Source organism: Actinia tenebrosa, unplaced genomic scaffold (genome assembly GCF_029948245.1).
Source record: "Actinia tenebrosa isolate PJP-AT-01 unplaced genomic scaffold, QUT_ActTen_1.0 PGA_scaffold14__42_contigs__length_11649687, whole genome shotgun sequence".
NCBI classification, from domain to species: Eukaryota; Metazoa; Cnidaria; class Anthozoa; order Actiniaria; family Actiniidae; genus Actinia; species Actinia tenebrosa.
The window spans coordinates 8,018,896-8,042,033 of record NW_028292574.1 but is presented as its reverse complement, the minus strand read 5'-3'; the positions used below and the strand labels follow the sequence as shown (position 1 = coordinate 8,042,033).

Here is a 23,138-nt window from a genome sequence, read left to right as displayed (position 1 = left end):
AGCCATGTCCTGACTTAGATCAGCCCAGAGGTTGTTTCAGGGTTCTATCTGTGAGTTAGCCATGTCCTGACTTAGATCAGCCCAGAGGTTGCTTCAGGGTTCAATCTGTGAGTTAGCCGTGCCCTGACTTAGATCAGCCCAGAGGTTGTTTCAGGGTTCAATCTGTGAGTAAGCCATGTCCTGACTTAGATCAGCCCAGAGGTTGTTTCAGGGTTCAATCTGTGAGTTAGCCATGCCCTGACTTAGATCAGCCCAACTGAGGCAGATTTTTAAATCTGCTTATACACTCGATGTCGCATACACTTCGATAAAGCATCACTAAATCTGTCGTGCCTTTCTTCCTTTTTACCATTCACTTCCTTTCCCATTAAACAAAAAGAGTCGAAGGTTGTAATCTTATTTTAAACATGATATATAATATTTGATTTACGACATAATTGTAATATACGATGTATACTACGTAAACATCAGATTATGTAGACATCCAGGGAACAAGATAGGATTGATTCAAATTAGTGTAGGTAATAGGACTACATGCTGTCCAATTTGGAAAAAGTTGGACGAAAAAAATTCCGAGAAAAACCAGAGGAATTGTTTGAATTCAATCATTTCCAAATTGGACAGACATGTAGTCCTATTGCAGATTGATTATATCATCCCAAACTGTACAAGACTAATTCCATAAGTCACAGTTTTTCCTCGAAAGAATGCGAATGGAAACGATCCAAATTAATCTTTAATTTGGACAGGAAAGAGAATTTGAGAATAATACGATACAAGAGTGATGATACAATTAGAGTCAGAATACACCTCCTTTTAAAATTGTCTTGGCGGATGCAACTCTAATTTTAGTTTAAAATTATTAGGTATTTTGAAATTAGTATAACGGATATTAATTACCAGAGCTGGAAAGAACAGTTTAAAATAAATAAATTCAAAACTCTCGAAGTTAGGACTTTTGAAAAGTGTGAATTTTCTAAGAAAACTACCTTTGCTGGAAAGCATCTTTTGCCTACCAACTAATATTTTCATTCAATTTTCATACAATATATTTAAAAAATCATATCTTGGCGAGTTTTGGACTTATTATTCTCCAATCTTTCCAGCTATGGCAATTATTCTCCAGTCTTGAGAATTCTTGCAGATCTTTGGAATTACATGATAAAAGCGACAGAGCAGAAAAAAAATTTTTTTTTTGGCCTTTGCTATAAGAACAACTTTCCGATTTAAAGCTCCAATATTTTGTAAACACGCTCTTCTCAAGTCTCTCCACCTGCCTCCGGTCATAAGTTTCATTCCCAGTTCTTGAGGATCTAGCTTGCGTAGCCGCCCTCAATATTCGTTGGGTTGAGAGTTTGAGTTGGGATTCGGAGGGGGACTGGAAAGGAGGGGAGGGAAAAGGGAGTTCAGTCCAGTCCCCTTCCCCAAGAGTATTGAGGGCCACTACGCTACGCTACGCAAATATCACCAAGTAGCTTACTCTAGTTCGACAAGATTTTATCACGAGTTTGGAGAAACAGAGAAATAAATGAAGCGCTTATAGTTTTTGCATATGACTCTGGGTTAAATTAAAAAAGAAATCATTAAAGTAGCGACCTCATCGTTTTTCTGCTCTGCCGATAACTAGGTGTACACAAGTTTCGTCATTTGCATTCTTAAGGTTTCTTTTGGCGTCCAACAAATGTATCCATAGCAACATCGGCTCCAAGGAAATGAAGTAGCAAATCACTTGCCTTGGTTGGCAATATTCTGTTGACAAAGAAAAACATATAAAGTTATTTTTGCTAGTGTCCGCAGTCGTACTGCAAGGGGAAGTTTACGGATGTCATTCAAAGACTTAGACCGCACACGAAGCAAATGTTGCGCGCACTGTTGCTAACGAATTTGCACAGGTAGTCCAAGCTATGATTTTTGTGGGGGACTGGTGGGAGTCTGTAATATGTTATTTTTGAAAACTACTGAAATAAATGATACCAAATTTTTAATCTTGACCCGCTCTTTATCTTTGTCTGTACTTCATTTCAGCCAATTTTAAGCCGTTGATCCGTCCGCGCTGAGAGATACTTGAGAAGGTTAATGCAGTACTTACCCCTTGGCAAAAAGGCTGACATTAGCTAAGAAAGGTATTAACAACATTATCTTGTTTCTCTTTACGGCATCAACAATGCTATCGGCAACACTCTGGGGACTAAGGACCTGAAGTCCTGGTAGAGATGGGTATCTGTTGATGTGGGAAAAAGCCGGTATGTTTAAGTAAAAATTGATTTCTTTGTTGTTGGAGGGGAAATACTGTAGTATAAAAATTGCCCGAAATTTAATTTGGCTGAAACTTCAATGGAATAATGTTTAAGGGTTTAATAATCACTGGTTAAAGTTTTTTCTTTATATTTCAATGGGAAGTATTATATTTTTACGAAATTTTAATGGTGTGGGTAACGTAATTTACTCGACACCATTTCGTGTATTCGTATTTTTAAAATACCCTTAAGTTAAAAGGGCACTGATGGGGAGACGAATTAACAGTTGCAAGTGTTGGTTAACTAAAAAATCAGCTACTAGCTGAAGGAATTGCGCTGCTAACACGTCGTCTTTCACCACTGTGGTTCCAAAGGTTCGGCTCACTAATTCCAGCCCTGCCCGTGCGAACACCATGTGTGAATTGAGTTTGTTTGATGTGTTGTTCTCTCCTATGTCATGGGGGGTTTCTCCGCGTCTCCAGTTTCCCCCCTCCATAAAAATCAAGGCATGCATATGTGAGTTGAGCGTTGTCTACAAAGAGCATTAAATGGCATGGACTAGTAAGGTGTGTGCGAGTGTCCCCAATTGGTGAGAAGCACTAATAGAACTGGACACTTAAAAACCTTTATTATTATCTTTATGTTATATTTAGCAATTATTCGCCGTATAATTGTTTTAACATATACCAACTTGTGTACAGAGTAACTTATTTTTATATACAATAATTCAATAAAAACAAACAAAAACTTTTAGTTCGCGTGACAAATTCACACAAAACTTTTAGCAAAACTTTTAGGCCATACTTCGCTGCCTTTTAAGTATTGATTGGAATGACAGTAACTTTCATTTTTTCAATTTCCTCATCGGAAATCGTAGCAACGGGAAACGATTGCCGGCAGATGCCATTTTGTTGCCGACTCATTTATTTATTTCATTTAAAACCTTTAGTTTCATTTATGCAATAAAGAAAAAATATATACTTACTTTAATTTCACACCCTCAAACATTCCAGTTGAAATAAATGAAGGACAAATAGTTGTAAAATGGATTCCTGTCTTTCCCATAGCATAGACTTCTTGCCGCAAAGCATCCATCAGTCCAACTGCTGCAAACTTCGACCCACAGTAATCAACACATCTAACCAGACCAAAATGACCAGCAACTGAAGCCGTAGAAACAATATGACCTTGGTTCTTCTCCAGCATGTGTGGAAGAAAGCTCTTGATGGTCTGTAAGATAGATAACAAGTAAACAAGTGGAATGATACAACTCAAATAAAAAATATATTGAATGGTTGGTCGGTACAAGTAACTCCGTTCGCCGACCACTCACCGTTATCTTACCGTTACCTTACCGTTATCTTACCGTTACCTTACCGTTACCTTACCGTTACCTTACCGTTACCTTACCGTTACCTTACCGTTACCTTACCGTTATCTTACCGTTACATTAGAGAGTTTAAGACTCTCGTTTACGGCAAACGTGAAACGTCAATTGACCATTAAACAAATCTTTAAAATTAGTGAAAAGGAATCGCAAAAATCTCCAAGTAGTAGATAAACAAAAGAATACTTGTCTTTGTCGAGAAGGTTTGCAAAAGGTAAAGTGAAATGTAGGGAAACGATGAAAACGTGGTAACGTTTGCTGTTTTGGGGAAGGAAAAACGGGAATCTTAGAGAGCTTTAGATTTACGTTCACGCCAAACTTGAAACGTCAATTCACCATTTAAAAATTATTCTAAATAGCTTAAAAAGAATCGCAAAAACGTCCAAGTAGTAGAAAAACAAAAGAATATTTGTCTTTGGTGAGAAGGTTTGTAAAAGGTAAAGTAAAGTAAAATACAGGAAAACGATAAAAACGTGGTCACGTTTGCCGTTTGCGGGAAGAAAAAAAGTCAATCTAAAACTCTCTCTTAATCTGCCTATTACCGACCAGAAACGGCATTTCTTTGTTGAGACGTCTTTCTTTAGTTTTGTTTACAAGTTCGAATTTGATAGTTAACTATATAGAGCGCGATCGACAGACCGAATTTAACCGAATTCAACGTCCAAAAGAGGTATTTGGTAGGTTTGGTTTCCAACTTTTTTAGCATTCTAATAGCCCATTTCCAAGATGTCATGACCATTTGGTACATAGCAAGGCTACGTGCGAAGATACGCTTGCCGCGAACATAGTCAATTAACTATGCCGCGAAATATACCGTAAAAGCGTTCTTGAGAAGTTCCGGCTTTGACGTTTTCTTTATAAAATTGTAAAGTGGTATTAACTAAATAGTCATTTTTCTTTTACGCGGGTTAAATAAAATCACTCTTTCACGTGTTAAACAAAATTACATTAATATTGTTGCTTGAAAAGCCAAAACCTCTCAAGAACGCTTATTTTTTTCGTCGGCTTACCCAGTAATGTGCTAGAGCATTAACTTCAAAGGTCCTAGTTATCTCCTCATCACTGCACATCAACAACTTCTTCCCACTGACAACTCCTGCATTGTTCATCAAGATATCTATGTCCCCCACTTCTTTCTTTACTTTATCAGCAACCTCATAGATCATTTCTCGTTTGCACAAGTCGCAGACATAGTAATGGACTTCAGCTCCTAAAGCTTTGATTTCTTCAGCGACAGCTTTTAGGCCATCGGTATTGACATCCCAAATGACAAGCTTACATCCTAAACGATTTAGAAAATCCATTGAAAATGGTCACCCCTATACACAGGGGCGGATCCAGGAATTTTTATTGAAAGGGGGGGGGGGGGGGTGCTTAAAAAAAGGGGGTGACTGACGATAGACTGAGAAATTTGAGCAAAAGGTGAACGACTAATCTGCCCCTGATACACCCTATATGAAAAAGGGTGTGTCAGTATGTGGATGTGTCAAAGACATTTGGTTTCATTGGGAAAAAAAGTTTATTAAAATCAACAATCTTCCAAATTTTGGTGTACACCTGTAGTAACATTAAATGACAAAAAGCTACAATGGTGTTTGAAATAAGCTGTTTGCATGATGCCGGCATCATTACTACCACTATAAAAATGCTGTACAAATTTGGTTTCTTATTCAGATTTGTTTTGCCTCATCTGAATAGTAAGACAATTGCTGCTAATTAACTGAAGAAAAGAAAGTGTGCAAGGGATTCTGGTAATTGTAGTAATTGATGATGACATAACAGAAGTATCCTATTAGAAAGATAAATTGAATGTGAGCGCTAACAAAGGGCCAACCAGCCTCTCTTTCATGTTCTTGGTGCATTTTGATTGCTTATAACTCTGCAGTGATTTAATATATGACAACATAACTCTACAAAGTTAATCTAGACATGCTCCTTCTTATGTAAAGTAAAGGTTTTTTCTTAATCATTCATTATTTGTGGTGCTTCTACCTAGTCTTTAAGTTTTTTGCTCATTTTTTTATAGGTGGTACAATGTAGGTAAGGTTTCTGGGACTCTATGTCCACATCTCAGGACTAAAGGTGTTGATACACATCTCTCTTGTGTGTGCGCTTGATATTTACATGTACAAAGTCACACAATAATATAATAGGTGCAGGGCCTACGATGACAAAATTTGTTTTGGTTGATTGAACGTTATTTACTGTAAATTGCCAATCAGAAATCTGTTGGACAATCTACAGTAGCAAAGCAAAGTGACAAAACCTATTATTTAAAATGCTTTGCTTATCAACATCACAATGGCAAATAAATGTTTATAAACATTAGGTCCACCTACTGTGGAGCTTGAGTACTGTTTAAAGCCTGTACCATGTTTAGCATGGGCAGCATTAAAAGGTTCACAATCCAGTTATATGAGCCATAATGACTTATGGACTACCAAATAGCTGTTTTATTTAAATAGAACTCTATCAAAAGTAATACTATTTTTTTAGAATATATAATGATTGACTCATCTCATAAAAGTTTTAAAAAAACACAATACACTCTCCTGGACGACCACACTTCACAACAAACTTCAACGTCTGGGTTCAAACCATTTACTTTTAGAAAAGATAGAGACAAAAGTATTGGATTTTTCAACAAAAGTTCATTATTGATTACTCAGAATTTACATAGAACCTCTTCTCTATGTAAACAATGAGTAATCGATTAATTTTTTTGCTGAGAATGACAACATGAGGTTGTCCAAAAGTCCAATATTTATGTTGTCACTAATGTTTTTCAAAACCATTACTCAAATAGGTTGGCTGATATAAACTGTAGGGCAATAAAAGAAAGCCAATACATGTGTTTGGATGTATATTCTTGTTTTGTTTTCATTGTTGAATGATTATCTGGTTTTTTTTTCTTCCTCTCTTCTTCATTAAATTGCATAATGTATTTAGACATCTAATAAATATTACTGTACAATGAAAAAAACAAAATAAAACAAACAAACAAACAAATAAATAAACAAATAAAGGAATGCACAAATAAATGAATGAATAAGTGAGCATATGATTAAATTAATAGTTCTAAACTAGAAAGATTTATCTAATCAATTTTGTCCAATTTTTGATGCCAGAGTATATTTCAAATAAATTTCTTTTCACACAAGCTTATTTTTATTTAACTGAAGTAAATTGATCGATTCACTTTTATAACGATGAAGAACATATTATCCTCCTTAATCCTACTATCAAATTTAACAAGCCCTTAGGTTTTCCTCTAACACTTAAGATTTAAACACACGAGCCATAAGGGAGAGAAACAAAGGTGTACTTTAGTGAACCAATTAAACTAAATGGTCAGGGAATTCAAAAAAAGCTTGGAACCAGCAACAAAAAGCCACATAACGAGCAACCATAACCCACACAAAAAGCCACACCAAGCCACAACGAGCCACAACGATTAAAAAGAGTAATACAGGAAATTTTAGAAGAAATTTTTTTTCCAAGCAAATAGATGAAAAGGAAACAATCCTACTATTGCCTGAAGCAAGGATTTTATGTGTGATTAAACATGTAGATTGTATGCAAGAGCAGCTGGCTGGAAACTATTAGAATTCAGTCAAGATTTAACAAAAAATATTTGATAGTAAAAGAATTAATTGGCCTTTTTTATTTAAAAGAAATAGAAAACAAAAAAGGAAGTTGTCAATTTTATTAATAAAAAAGACGAATGAAAATAGGAAAATGAAAAACTAAAAAAAACCTAAAAAAATCAGTGAACTTAAAAGAAGTCAACCTTTCAGTGCACCTATTTTACAAACAAGGCTATAAATGAAAGAAAAGAAAAAGGAAGAAAAGAAATGAAAAAAGAAACGAAAAAATGAAGAAAGACGAAAAATAATCAAAATTCCCCTAATTTTTAAAAATCGTATGTAACAGTAAATCCCTAAGAGGGGGTCGGACATGAATGAAAGAAAAAGCTCTTAAAATAAGGGGAAAAAGAGGAGAAAAGAAGGAAGGAAGAAAAATAATTCGGTCTGCAGAAATTTGACAAAAGAGGATTCGATTCATAACAATTCCTAGATAGCGAATGCTTAGGATTTTAGGGTTAGAATGCAATGTCACACACTGCATAAGGGAGAAAACATAGGTGAAATCTTGGCACGTTATGTCACCCTACTATCGGCCAATGTAAATATGGGATGAGCTCCATCATGCTTCGTAAATTAAATCTGGACCCATGTATTTGTTTAGTTAAATAAATAAAACAGCAAAATATCTCAGAAAATTCCTAGCAAATACCTTCTTTAGCCAGATTTATTGCAGTAAGTCTACCAATCCCGCTAGCTGCCCCCGTTACAAGTGCCCGTTGACCTCGAAGACTTTTGCGCTTGGCTGGAAGAAAGCAGCTGATAAAGGACCAAAGGACATGAAGAAAGACACGAAGCAAGACTTGGAAAAACATCACTACATCCCACATACCAGTGAAGTATAGAATGAATAGAACGGCTTGGACGAAGAGTATTAAATATAAGACCCAAATCTCCATGATCAGATTATTTAGAATCGTTCTGTATGGAATCTTTGCATGGAGTGTCTTGTCTTTGTTTACGCCGGTGTTTTCGATGGTTTCGGTCAACTTTCGGAAAATATCGGAATAACATCGGATTGTGTTCGTAGATCTTCGATGTCTTCATGCACCTCAGGGAAACAGGGAACCCAGAGCTGATTTCTTTTCCAAGAGTGAGTTCTGAATTCTTTTTTTTTTCCATAACTATAAATCATTATAACGAAGTACAAATATTAGAACGAGAAAAAAGAAATGTCTTGATCCTAGCAATCGCCACTGAATTATAATATAAGTGAGTTTTGAAAAAGGCTCCAACAAAAAAAAGAAAATATTATTCTTAAACTTTCTTAGCTTTTTGCTTCAAAATTAGAAAAGAAACAAGAAAATTCTGATAAAATAACGAGAATCAATCGAACTGCTCGAGAATCGATGATTCACATTTTCGGAACAAAGTCGGGGAATTATCCGAAAAGTTATTGACGACCAATCGACCAAAACAGTACATCGGCTAATCGATATCTAGTCGTTTCCGGATCAAGCTTACTATTTTGGATGGATTGAATCATCAAGATGAAGTAATTCACCATGTCGATGTGAAGCTGTCCTTTTTATTTTCTTTATGTTTTCACTACATATTTAATCTACCATGGGCACTGATAGCTACACTGGTTATTGGAGAACCATATCTTTGGATATAATTTTTTACTGAGCGCCAAAAATTGAGAAAACGTAAGGAATTCGTTGGGAGCCATGCTTGAGGGGCTGGCAGCATGGATACTACGAACTTATGTTGGAGAATACGTGGAAAATTTAAACACAGATCAACTATCTATTGGTGTTGGTGAGTTCATTGGCTCTATAATTTACTAGCTACATAGAAAAATAAGTATTATTGTGGCTGGAAAGTGGCCAAATGACTTAACTAGGGAATTAAAATTTGATGTGGTCCAAGTATTTTATCAAAATCTGGAAAAATTGTGAGCCAAAACTACCCATTTCTTGCCATTGATATATTTGAATACCGTAAAGCTAAAAGATTTGAATGTAGTATAATGTTATGGCTTATAGGGTTGAAATAATTTAAGTAATAAATGTATTTTCACACTAATATAAGTCTTGTATATTTGTATCACAGATATATACATAGCCTTGCAGTGCACTGCAAATAAAATAATGGTTGAATATATTAAATATGAGAATGACAATAACATCTATAAATCAATATGTAAAGGAGATTGATATCAGTAGTTAATTACCAAAGGTCAGAAGGCTTGGTATTTTGGTATAATTAACTCTTGGAAAAACAATCTAATTAATATAGGAAACAGCTTTAAGTGGTTTGTATCATAATTGTAAATAGTACTGTATACTGCATTAAGATAAGTGGAATACATGTACTAACATTTAATAACAGGGCTAAAAGTAATGAATAATTAGTCACTGATCTTGATGACTAGCCAAATTACTTTTAGTTCAGTCATTCCTCATTTCTGGCTAAATTGTGTTACTGATCAAAACCCCGGGGGGGGGGGGGGGTACTCCCCTATATTCGTTATACGGGTACGTATCGCTAAACAGGGTATGGTTTTCAGCAATTTTACTATGAAACAGGGTATATAAAAATTCATGCTTGCTCTGGGACAGGGTATATGAAATCACGCTCTCTCCTCTCTGGAACAGGGTATCTATTTTCACAATACAGGAACTGGGTATGGTTTTCAGTGGTCTTGCTCTGGGACAGGGTATAAATTTCAGCAATTTTACTCTGGAACAGGGTCAGGGTTCAGAGGGCTCAGTGGCCCATTCCTACCCTAAACAAGCAAGAGTACCCCCCGGGGGGTCAAAACGGCCAGCAAGGCAAAGATTTGACTGGACAATTTCTGATTCTGTCCGGACGTTGTCTCATGACCAGCCCTGGATCATAGCAATAGCTGTAGTTATAAGATGCCTTTAATACATGTAGCTCAAATCGTGATATCAATTTGCATTACATTGATGTTTTGCAAGCTAAAGGACTTTACCATCTAATAGCAGAAACAATCTTGTTTGAGCATGGTAAGAACAAGAGCTAACAGAGCTGCAGTTAATTCATATCTTTAATAAATAAACCCAAATCTGGCGGCTCAATTATATCAGCTGATGATGTCCAAAGATTGGAAATGGCCCGCAAAAGCACAGTTGCCTGAGACATGAAGTTTTTAGGTCCATTTTTTATCAAAGGACATTGGACATTGCAGTTGATGTGTTTTGCATCAAAATACGTTGGTTTTAATTATATAATCACATATTATAAATAGAAAATTATTTGCATATTATGTATACTATACACACCATATGTTAGTATCTTTGAGGTATTCATGTTCAGACATGATAAATTAAATGTAAGATTATGGATAAAACGTGTAGGATTTTAAAAGAAACATAATGTTTCAGCTATACTATAGTTATAGCCAAAACATATTTTTTTGAAATTCCACCCGTTTTATCTGTAATCTTACATTTAATTTATACCATATGTTGTTTAGGAGTAACTGTCATAAATCTCACTTCCTGATAAGTTTGAATAGTTGTTTTTTGGATAGAAATAACAAAATAAAAAGTGTGCATTGTGTCATCTTGTTTATGACTGGAATAGATTCCTCCAAGTGTATACAGTACTACTGTACCTTGCATTAAGAGCTTGGAAATGAATTCACATGAGTGATAAAACACAGGTTTTTTTAATCATTCGAACAAACACAGCTGCCGTTTGAGCAAGGCCCATGCTGTATGTACATGTATACTCTCACAAAAAAAACATGCAGCAACCGATCAGAAAGCAAAATGGTTATTTGAAAATAATAAATGACGCTTCTGAAGCTTTGCCAAAACATATCAAGTAAAAACTTCAGTTTAATGTTTTTGAATTGTTAAGCATTTGTTTCTTTTAAAGTGCACATGAACCCTTCGACAATACTTTCAGTACTGATTCTACATAAAGTAAATAGTTGAATGGTAAAATATTTCTTGATTTGAGTGATGCGTTTCTAAGTTATGAAGGTTTATACTTCCAATACGCTAATGAGTGTGACGTCTATTAAGGCTTAATCAAATATACAAAATCGAACTGGTTCATAGATACAGTATTTAAGAAGCATCATTATTTTACTCATGGTTTACATGAAAGCTATTTACAATTTTTATTTTCAAAATGGCCAGCATTTAGTATTATTAGTTACAACAAAAACACTCAAATACCTTACCTGACGTCATCATCATTAACATATTGGAAGTATAAACCTTCATAACTTAAAGACGCATCACTCAAATCAAGAAATATTTTACCAATCAACTATTTACTTTATGCAGAACCAGTACTGAATGTATTGTCAAAGGGTTCATTTGCACTTTAAGATGGTTATTGTATATTACTGTATATGTAAAATGTGTGCTGTTTTCTCCTTTTTACATGTAGGTACCGTTGACTTGCACAATCTTCCCCTCAAGAAGACAGCCCTCAGAGGCCTTGACCTTCCTCTTGAAGTCAAATCAGGTTTCATTGGTCACTTGCAACTTTCAATTCCTTTACGCCGTCCCAAGTCAGAACCATGGATTATACATATTAATAAACTGTATCTTGTTGCTGGTCCCCAACAACTAAAAAAGGTATATATTTAGCCAATCCCTCTAAGGGGTACAGTACCAAACAGTCAACAATAACAACAACAACAGTTACAAAAGTTTTTATTTTCCCAAAACATACATGTATACATAGATAAATTGAATAAGTTATGAATATCGTGGGGGGGGGGGGGGGGGGGGGGTGCAAGAGAACAACCTTGGAGGTTAAACCAGCTCTTACACCCTTAAAACCCAAGTGAGTAAGATTTACATGTGTCTAAGATGGAAGGAATCATAATATTATAGTACAGTAGTTTTCATAGTTACATGTAAACAACTGGAAATTTGATAAAATAAAATAAACGTACAGAAAAATTTTTTTTAGTAGTTTGAAACCAGAGGTCATAGTAATATTACTAACTCTTGATTATGTAGAGGCAGATAAAAAAAATCATGATTTAAAAATGTGATTTGTCCCAAGAAAATACAGGCAATTGTTGCCTTCTTAGAGTCATTTTCCCCTTCTTAGAGTCATTTTCCCCTTCTCAGAGTCATTTTCCCCTTCTCAGAGTCATTTTCCCCTTCTCAGAGTCATTTTCCCCTTCTCAGAGTCATTTTCCCCCTCGGAATCATTCCAAGTGATTTCACTTCTCTCAGCTCAAATGGATAAGCCAATGAGTGAACATTTTTTTCCCTTCAACAACAGTACAATGAAGAGGAGGAAAAACAAGCCCAGTGGACTAGGAAAAAGAGACAACTTGATGCCTTTGAAGCACAATGGCAGGTAAAGAAACTCTCTACAATAAAACATGTTTTACAACCACCACTCACAGGACTCATCCGTGGGGTTCCCTCCACACGCACTATCACTACATTCTATATTTACAACATACAACACTAAACTCACAATATGTTGATTTTTACGGAGGGAGGAAACTGGAGAACCTGGAGAAAACCCTTGTGGGAAGTGAGAGAACAACACATCAAACAAACTCAACTCACATCTGATTCAGTCTGTGCCGGGGCTCGAACACGGACCATAGCAGTGAGAGGCGAGCAATAAACTACTACACCTCCTATATACAATACTGTATCTCTCTTATCATCTGTTAAAGATATTATTTTTATTACTGCATTTAATATTTGTTTCAACATTTGATGTCAAGTATATTCTTTTCACGTCAAATTTATTCTTTTCAAAACAAATTAGAACGGAAAAAAATTTGATGCCAAAAACAGAATATTAGGCATTGTGGGATTTATTAAAGGGTCTATAAGACTCAACTGTCAGTTACATGTACATGGCGAAAGGCAAATGTTTTATTTTTACTGATGTGTCACTGCCTAACCACCCTACAGTACCTCAGACAGACAGACATCATACCATGGGTAATAAGTTGATGTTTGTTTTTTACAGGAATCTCAACAGAAAGATCAGGCAGGAGGGTTCTGGTATGGTTCCTGGTGGCCATCTTTGTATTCATCATTCTCCACAACAATTGTTGAAAATCTACAGGTATTTAAATTAATTTTATGTTCCAAAGGTTGAACAATTATGGGCCAGTAATTAAAAAATGCTAAAATATATAGCACCTCAGATTTTCTTTTGACCATCTGTCTGCTGTGGTCTGCCAACATCCAATTGTTAATCTATCGACAATGCACTTGTTACCCAGCTGTTAGTGCAGCTGACACTTTCTAAACAAAAAATATAGTTAAAAGTTTATAGTCAATATAGTGAACAAACAAGGCATGGTTTCCAAGGGGTATCATTACAATTATCCTGTCTTTTAATTTTTTTTTCTGAATCAGCTTTGTGTTACTGATGTACACATTCGATATGAAGATGCCTCATTGGATAAACAGTTCCCATTTGCTTTTGGAATAACCATTGAAAAACTCTCTGCTCAGTCTACAAATGAAAACTGGGTAAGTTGAGACATAACAAAATTAGCTAAGGGAAGGTACAGCTGTATGCTTTCTTACAGTGTATGTGTTTGTGTGTGTGTGGGAGGGGAGAGGAAGGGAGGGTGACTCCTCCTTTTAGTAAGAAATTAATTGATTTATTGAAATATAATTAAAGTCAACAAGGAAACAGCTTTTGTCATGAAATAAAAATGCTTGAACCTTCACAAAAGTTCAAATTTTACTGATAAAGTGAAACCATGAATTGCTTACAGTAGTAAACATAAATAAATATTCACACTGACACACATGGCACACCCCGGGTAGCTTGAGCCTTTAAAAAACATATATAATCTGCTCTTGTGCATAGAAAAAAATTTTTTTTCTTTTTCTTTATTTTTAAGGTAACAGTTTTTATTTCTCAAGGTTTATTTAAGTTTTAAAAATTGTAAATTTATTTTTGATTCTCAGGATACTGAAGAAATAATTCAAAACGAAAGAACAATTAAATATAAGTTGATGGACCTGCAGAACTTGGCTGTGTATTGGGACCAAGATGTCACTCTTGTTGGTGATCTTCCATCCAGTGATTTAAAGGTATGTGTGACACTAGAGAAAAATGTCTGTGCCAATGAATTTTAGAAGAATTTAAGTGAGAATTTAAGCTAGAAAATAAATACATGTAGGTTTGTTTTCTCCAAGTATACAAAAACAGTTGTTAGTATGTCATAATAATTTACCGATAAGATTTGTTTTCAAAAAAAAGAAAATTATTAGTATAGGAAAAGGCGAGTTCTATTAAAGAACTTTCAAAACATTACGAGTGTCTATTAATTCCAAATTGTACGAGAAGATCGTGCGATTTTTTGTTTATAGTTCACTCAACAAAATATCAGTAAAAAATGCAAAGCGACGCTGTTCCTCTTTGTCTATTTGGCGGCCGATTTTCAGTCCATCGCCCAACTGAAATGCATAAAAAAGATTAGATATAATATGTTTTTTAAGTACAAAATGATAGAAAATAATTGTTTTGACATTATTTTGGCCGTGTTGCCATAGCGACTTAATTCAGTACTCCTAAGGAGTACAATTAACGCTATAATTGTACTCCTCTTGACCAATCAGAGTCGAGTAATTTTGTTGAGTGTACTATAAATATGTATATATGTATATGCAAAAGTAAAAGTTTGTTACATGTAAAAGTTTTGAGCGTCATCTTCAGAAATGCTGAGTATATTTTTAGTATATTTTTGTAGGACCAAGATGCTGTTATTCAAAAAGTCATTGTGAAAGAATTATTAGCCTTTAGTTTCAAGCACTGACTCTGAATCCATGTTGGGTATTAAATTATTAGATAATGATTTTTTTCCAGAATGCACTACAGAGAATGATCAACCGTTCTGAAGGCTCAGCTGGATTCAATGTAAGTACTGCATGACAACAGGTAAACCTATTGCTAGAGTACCATATGTGCATTTCTTAAATAGCAGGCTCAGGATTGGCAAAATGGGAAACATTACCCCCAAACTAAAAACCTTTCTACACAAAGTTAAAAATGTTGTCTGATTTAAAAGTTTTAATCATATAAGCTGAGATGAACAGGTGTTTGGTAGTCAAAATCCTTATTACAGACAGGGCTAACATGCACAAACAGTGACAAAATGCTTTGTTCGTTAACTGGAATCAATATTCCAGAGCTGCAAAACTGCAATATGCATAGTATGAGCCTCATAAACTTTTCCCCCAGAACACACTTTGATCTTAGTGTCTGCTATGAATTTTTTTTGATTTGCTGTATACCATCCCATATTCTTATTTCAGAAACACCAGTACATCCTAGAGCCAATAAGTGCACAAGCTAAAGTCAAAAGGAATGCTAGTGCTTTGCCGTTGAAGGACAAAAAACCTCGGTTTGTTGTCAACTTTCATGTGGAGAGCATTCCTTTTTCATTGGCTGAGTTTCAGTATAGAAAAATGATGAAACTTGTTGGGGAATTCCAGAGATGTTTTAGACAGTCAAGATACAAGAAGTGGAGGCCCACTGTTCCTATCAAAGAGAAGTAAGTGAATTTTTTTGCTGTCTCCCTTTGAAGTTTGGGTTGATTATAAAGCCCTGACAAATGGTCCCAACATTTGACCTAACATTCAGCCAACATTTGTTGGCCAGTTGGGACCATTTACCATAGTTTGCCAACAGTGTTAAGTTAAAATTAATGTTGGGTCAAATGGTACATGTAGGTCAAATAATATATCAAATGTTAGGTCAAATGTTGGTTCAGGTGTTGGGTCAGATGTTGGGTCAGATGTTGGGTCAAATGTTGGCTATAATTGTTGATTCAAAATGTTATCTGAAATCCTTGGTCAAATTTTGAGACCGCTTGTCAGGCCATATAGGATGTCATCAGTAAATGATCCATGTGGAACTTCTTCCAGGAAGCATGCAACCTGGAGTGAGATCAAATAGAGAAGGGTTGTGTAGCTATCAGTAGGGCACTTGTTTCTCACATCTGGGCTCTCAGGTTTGATTCCTAGACTTGCATCACATGCATGTGAGTACAGTTTGTTGGGTATCTCTTGAATTGAGTTTTTTACCCCAGATTTTCAGTTTTCTATTCATCCAAAATACCCAACAGGTTAAGAGAGATTCAATAAACTCTACTTAATAATATGTGATGTTCCAGTCCAGAAATCAAGATATTGATCTTGAGACCCCAGAGTTGAGAGGCAAGAAGACTAGTACCTTTACAGGGAGGGTGGAGCTGGGGTGGCTTTAGACCCCCACTTTTTACCGGTCAATTAATTTTTTGTTGTCTTAAGTTCTGAATGAAAATGAAGGATTCTAGTTTCTCCCCCCCCCCCCCCCTCCTCATACACACAAGTGCTCCACCATTCCTGCATTATTCCACCCTTGACCTTCTTGCATGGTGCAGTTCTACTGTAACATGGGCCACTTTGACCAACTTTTGGTAGTCAAGTTAATATGAAACCTAGTCTGCACTGCATGAGAAGGTTAATTTGACCCTGATGATACGTGTAAACAACTAGATAGCCATTGTCATTTTTCTCATGGGAAAAAAAGATGTGTTGAAAGGCTATTGTTGTCTGCTGCTTTCTGATTGGTCCCACTACCCAAAGTCGGACTGTATTGCTTTCATTCTACAATTTAATTGGTTCTTGCTGTCCAGGTAGCCCTGGGTAATAGTAGCTGCACTGTACAGAAGACAACACTTATGTGTGTTTTATAATATTTGCAGTGCAAAACTCTGGTGGCAGTTTTCTATTACCTGTATTCTTCACTTCATCCAAGAAAGAAACAGACGTCATTCCTTGTCCTTCGCAATAGGTCGTGTACATGATATAGTTATCTATGTTAAAGCCTATACTATGCACCTGACTAAAGCAGTTCTCGATAACGACATGAAGGTAAATGAATACATCTGAGTAGTGCAACCAAGACAAAAGTGCATTGTGGGTCATAGTGATATTGCCTAAAGTAGGAATAATAATAATTATTTATTCTATTTTTAGTTTATTCCATATAACGAAATACTATAAACTACATGTAGAGAGTTAATTGCTGTATATATACTTTTTATTTAAAATTAACGAGACCCACAATGCACTTTGGGCTTGGAATGCACTATTCAGTATTCAGGGTGCAGTATTCATTATTCAAGCATTTTTGAAATAGCTGTATACACAGGTCATACACTTTTGCACACTTATGGCAAATCTGAGAATCAATTCCATAAACTTTATGATGGAAGGATGTACACTACTGTTGCAAAACCCTTACAATACGTCCAGTGAGAGCTGACTGTCAAATGATGTTAGTCATATACGTACTGTAGAAACACCATTCACACTTACAGCTTTATTCCAAATCTTAGAATCCATTCTATGAACTCTGATGATGAAAGAATGAGAGAACAGTAGTGCTGTACCACCCTTACAATACACTGTACATCCATTGAAGTCAGGGTTTTCATTAAGGACCAGGGATTGTAGAATGCTCCTTATAAAGAGCAAAAATTATCTTGCTTAAACTACTGAACCATTAATGAACAAAACTGGACACCAAGGCTTTCCGTCTAGTTATTTCATGACATTATTCATTGTCATTGTCATACACTGACCAACAGGAAGCCATGGATAGAATAGAACATGAACTAACATTTGAAGAACTTGTGGTTCTGAGAATGGACACCAAGGCTTTCTGTCTAATTATTTCATGACATTATTCATTGTCATTGTCATACACTGACGAACAGGAAGCCATGGATAGAATAGAACATGAACTAACATTTGAAGAACTTGTGGTTCTAAGACGAATTGCAATGGACAAGGCTGAGAAGGAGATTGAACTTCAGAAGGTAAGGATTAGGACTCAGTTAAAACAATAACTACACATAAATTTATTTCCAATTAAATACTTGGTTCTAAATTCTCTGTTCTACAGGGTATTCTCGATTTTGTATGGGATTATTTTGATTATTCATTTCCAGTGAAGGTGCATGGAATTTCAATTTAAGTTTGTTTGCAATTTGAGTTTGTTTGGTTGAAGCTGTGCGTTCTTTACTTTACTGTTGGTATTTGTGAATATTTGGACACTGAAATCATGCTAACCCTGTATAAGTGAGTCTGTGATCAAGGAACAGCAGTATTTGACTAAATTAGAAAATCTTATGGTCTATTTGTTTTTTATACTTTCCTTGTTAGGAGGCTAAAATTATATATGTCATTGTATTGATACTTGATGATTGGAATAATTGGTGTTACAACCATCATCAATTTATCATAACATTTCAACAGATATGGTTATGTATAAATTAAGTTAACTTGGAGAATAATTAATGCATGCAATTGGAAACCTGTCATAAGTATTATACTAAGCAGATGTATTTGCTAACTTCAGTTCTAACTCTGGGAGCTACAAAAGATAAGTTTGACAGCTGTAGTTGCTGGTCTTGCTAACCACCTCTGGCTCAGTCATTGCTTTAGGCACCAAACCCCACCTTTTTTGATTTTTCAAGTTTTGTGATTGCATTTACTACAAATTAACGTAATTTTGGTGCTCATCTTAAGGAGACATCTCTTGAGAGTAACTCTACTACTGAACAGCAGTCCACGCCAGCTGTGGCCCTGGCGCAATCACAAGGCTGGATCTCAGGCTGGTATTCATGGTACTGGCAAGGCACAAACTCTGCAACAACTGCCGCTACCACAACCACAGATGGTGCAGCACCACCACCACCACCACCACCACTTGTTATGAGTCCTCCAAGCACAAAAGGTTGGTACTGTTTTGTTTCTAAGGACTTGGCTGGCAAGCTCTTGTCATCCAATGCATATTCCATACAAATCCCCACAGTCATTTAAAGGTGGCGTATGGCATGGAAAAATTAACCTTAAAGTTTTCAAGAAGCTGGTCTCAAATTATGAATTTTTTTCTGGTCAATCAACAGCTTACCCCATGTACAATCGATACTAAGAATACAATGATGTCAGAAGGGTCATGGACACCTTAAATGATTGTTAAAAGTCATTACGCTCTACTGCAGTCACAGGCTTTAGCATGACTGCTGTAGATTGCCCCACACATTTAGCATTTTATTTATTAAGTTTTTATAATTTATTATTTAGTAAGTATTTATAATTCTACTTTCGACATTGAAATATTTATTAAGACATTAACCCCAAGAACAAAAGCATTCTTTGGGATGAACCATGTTAAGAGAGTTTGATGAAAGTTATATATGAATTTTTTTGGTAGAAGCATCTGTGAACGTACATCAACCAAACACATCTTAGAAAAGATTTAATATTAAGTACTTTTTAAATGTATTGTTTTTCAGAGGAAGAAGAATTTCTTGACGAGTTAAGTAGTCGTCCAGATCCTCTTAGCAATCAGTCCATCTTTAACAGAGACAAAGTGTTTGCACACCTTAATATTCACCTCGACAGTGGCTGCTTCAAGCTCTTAAAAGGAAGGGATACAAATGGATGCCCGGCCAAGGTGACACCAATTATAGAACTAGAGTTTAACAATGCACAGTGGGAATCTGAGGTGAGGCCACAATCCAGTACATGGGAGTTCAAGATGAGTCTTGGTGCTATTCATGTTAGAGATAAAGTCAATGAAGGAACTCTGTTTCCTGCTTTAGTGTCCCCGCAAGTCAAGGTAAGTGATTGAAAAATGATAGATAATAAAGAAAAAAAAAACAAAAAAAGCAAAAAATATTAAACAAATAAACAAATAAACAAACAAACAAACAAACAAAAACAACAAACACACAAAAAATATCCCAGTTTCAATGATAAATCCCTCATAGCATAGCATAGTGACCTTTAGATCTGACGATGAGTACCAGAATGAGCATGAGTTTTTAAATTGTCCTGTGCACATGGTACACGTAACACCGAATCACTGAATTTTCCAATTTTTTACCATCTTAGAAAGTTTAAATCTTTGACACAACCATGACTATGAAATGATAGTGCCAATCTTTAAATAAAGTTTAAAACTTGTACTCGTTTTCATACTCGTTGTCTGATCCAAAGATCTCTAATAATTTTTTAAGGGGACATCCAAGGATGATTATCTCAGTTAACACAGGCTGACATTTCACGCAACTCATGAAATACACCAAATTGGAAAAGAACATTGGACTGAAAAGGTTCAATCATATTAAGCTAAGTCTGTAGGGTGTTCTATTAAACAGTAAAATAAGGTTAAAGTTATGCCTAGACTGTACTGTTAATTTTCAGTTTTGCAGCTCTCCAACATTCATTCAAGTTACCAAACAAAGCATTTCATCATTCATCATCACTCTTCTTGCAAGCATGTTTCTGTGAACTGTTTCTGTATGGAAACACTCTCCAAATCCCCAGAATATTTTAAAACTACTTCGAATACTCCTCAGTCTTAGCATTGATGATTTAAACTCAACCCAATATATATTTTTTAATTTTCTGTTAATTGACAACTCTTAAAACTGCCAGGAGTGTGTAGGCTTAGCCTCAAATCCAGGATTTGCTTGATTTGCCCTATTTCAATTTGCTTGACCGTTTATACCGACCTCAGAAGTGATACTAAGCGCAAATGACTGGAGTTTTAAGACTCATCAATATCTGATAAGTGGTAATTGTATCCTGTATCCTTTCAGAAATTTAAAGCTGTAAAGTCTCCAGCTCCATCAACCAAAGCATCTGTAGGTGCACTAGCCATGTCAGCAACCAGCTTGGGACTCAATATGATCCAAGAGTTCAGTGAACCCCCTGTTTTTGAAGTGAAATTTGAACAGCTTCCTCCTAACAGCAAGCTCACTTATAAGTATGTCTTTGTTTATTGACAATGTATGTTTGAATTCTTTGTTATATATTTTAAACCCTTTGACTCTTGGACATTGTTATGGTTTTAGTGGTCTCCCCCCCCCCCCCCCCCCCCCCTAAACATACAGCAAGCCCTAGAAAAAGGATAGAGGACACTAGACAAAAGTAATGTTCATGTTGCTATGTGGTTGACCCACAAGAGCAATAGATGATGATGATGATGATGATGATTAGGAAAACCTTTTAGACATTGACAAATGAAAGTTTTATAAAAATAATAAATCAAAATAAGGGATGACATTTACCAGTGGCTTGTTATTCCAAAACAGAAGCAGATTCTGATTCGTCATTATTGAGTCTGAAAAGAGTTCCCAGTAGCTCATTGGTTAGAGGAAACCAGTTAGAGTATCAAATCCCATTCACATAACTTCTTTCTTTATCACTACTTCTATTACTTCTCACCATTGGAGCTCAGAAAACAATTTCAAGAAAAAATTGCTTGATGTAACACAATTCATTTGATTGATGTTTTGGGAAGCAGGGGTGGCACATATATCAGTAAGAGCACTTCAAAGCCTATCATCAATGCGACCCAGGTTTGAGTCCCACAGACCTCGGTGTCGTATGTGAGTAAAGTTTCTAGTTGGTTCCTTTGCTTAGAGGGTTTTCCTCCGGCTTTCCTCTCTCCTCAAAAATCAACTCCTTACTTCCACTTTGATCTAGGAATGAGGGCCACATGCTGTTAAGTGCTACCGTAATGAGCAGTGATTTGTGAGATTTGTTCAGCTGATAAATCCAGTTGTGTTAACATTTTTTCTTTTTCTTTTTTGTTTAGTTTCTCCCTGACAACTGAACCTCTAGACATCACGTACAATCCTCTGGTTATTGAGTGCATAACTGACTTCTTTTCCAATGACTCATTAAATGTCCAGTACATGAATGTAGAAAGACAGTTAAAAGAAGCTGCTTGGCTGAGATATGAGGAGCTCAAGAATCAAACCAAGGCTGAGCTGCAACACACCTTGGATTCAATGTTGGAAGGTGTAGAAATGGTAATGCTTTGTTATAATTATGTTTTTTAGAAGTTGGAGTTAATTTTCTGATAAGAAAAGAAAAAGTTAAGTAAACATTATTTTAAATGGTTGGTATTTCTATAAATAAGACTTATAATAGTAGTAAGTATAATATCTAAATCTGTTCAGCAATTTATACTGAATTCTCAGCATTTTTCTTCTCAACTATGTTTTTTTGTTCACTTATTTATCACTTTTTAAAAAAAATAATTATTCATACTAGTTATATTAAGAATGAATTTTATTGCTAAATAGTTTTAAAATTTTGTACACTACTGTTTATATTTATTTATTTATTTATTATTTGTTGTTATTTATTGTGTAAAATGTTTCACTCACTTTTTCATTTTTATTTGATTGACAATAATATGTAATGTTACAGCATAGTTAATGGAGGGGAATGGTTAGGAAACTCTATTGTTATAGGTCTTTGTTCACTTTTTTCAAGCGTGACCGTGCACAATCCTTTGTTTTACCATTGTTTTACCATTGTTGGCAATGGCTGAGTGAACAGACAAAAATCTTGCTTTTGGCATCTAGTTCAAAAGACTTAAAGATTTATAAGAGATATTTGAATATTCCTTACAACAATCCCATAGACAAAGTTTATGTTTACTTATTTTGCAATTTCAGATGAGCATAAATCAAAAATTGTGCACCGTCAAGACCGGTTCAACATCAAAAGCGAACAAAGACCTGATAACAATAGGTTTCCTAACCATTCCCCTCTATTAACTATGGTTACAGGGCTCAAATAGGAACTTGTTTGTCATCAGTATGATTGAAAAAAAAAATTTGTTCTGATTACAACTAAATGTTCAAAAATGTTTCATCAGTTGACGCTTTACTTCATTATTTTTTGCTCATAATTTCCTTGTATCTTCTTTCAGAATCATTTTAAAAGGTGGGACATTCAGCTGGAGATCTATGCACCAAGAATATTTGTACCTGAAAACTTCAAAAACAGGAAAGCATCTGTTGTAAGTAAGGCCTGTCTTTCACAAGAGACACGAGCAAAAGCATTTGAACATATGCCACCC

General features: G+C 35.4%; 2 protein-coding genes across 2 annotated transcripts in view; one reads left to right on the top strand and one right to left on the bottom strand.

Annotated features, from left to right (window-relative positions):
• Positions 1–396: 396 nt before the first annotated feature.
• On the bottom strand, positions 397–8,230 carry LOC116294925 (17-beta-hydroxysteroid dehydrogenase 13). The gene is made up of 5 exons (XM_031702617.1): positions 7,921–8,230; positions 4,635–4,906; positions 3,223–3,467; positions 2,090–2,221; positions 397–1,749 (listed from the first exon to the last, which is right to left on the bottom strand). The coding sequence occupies exons 1-5, from the start codon at positions 8,165–8,167 to the stop codon at positions 1,656–1,658; spliced, it is 990 nt and encodes a 329-aa protein (XP_031558477.1). The 5' UTR covers positions 8,168–8,230; the 3' UTR covers positions 397–1,655.
• A 510-nt stretch (positions 8,231–8,740) lies between these two features.
• The window catches only part of LOC116294927 (intermembrane lipid transfer protein VPS13D), a 65,770-nt gene continuing 51,372 nt past the window's right edge, over positions 8,741–23,138 (top strand). The window contains exons 1-15 of the mRNA XM_089029733.1: positions 8,741–9,029; positions 11,643–11,833; positions 12,495–12,572; positions 13,206–13,304; positions 13,601–13,717; positions 14,165–14,290; positions 15,066–15,116; positions 15,515–15,753; positions 16,948–17,116; positions 17,965–18,066; positions 18,779–18,986; positions 19,549–19,874; positions 20,860–21,026; positions 21,861–22,077; positions 22,989–23,078. Of these exons, the coding sequence (XP_088885859.1) occupies positions 8,939–9,029; positions 11,643–11,833; positions 12,495–12,572; positions 13,206–13,304; positions 13,601–13,717; positions 14,165–14,290; positions 15,066–15,116; positions 15,515–15,753; positions 16,948–17,116; positions 17,965–18,066; positions 18,779–18,986; positions 19,549–19,874; positions 20,860–21,026; positions 21,861–22,077; positions 22,989–23,078 (2,271 nt within the window). The 5' untranslated portion in view covers positions 8,741–8,938. The remainder of the gene's footprint in view (positions 9,030–11,642; positions 11,834–12,494; positions 12,573–13,205; positions 13,305–13,600; positions 13,718–14,164; positions 14,291–15,065; positions 15,117–15,514; positions 15,754–16,947; positions 17,117–17,964; positions 18,067–18,778; positions 18,987–19,548; positions 19,875–20,859; positions 21,027–21,860; positions 22,078–22,988; positions 23,079–23,138) is intronic.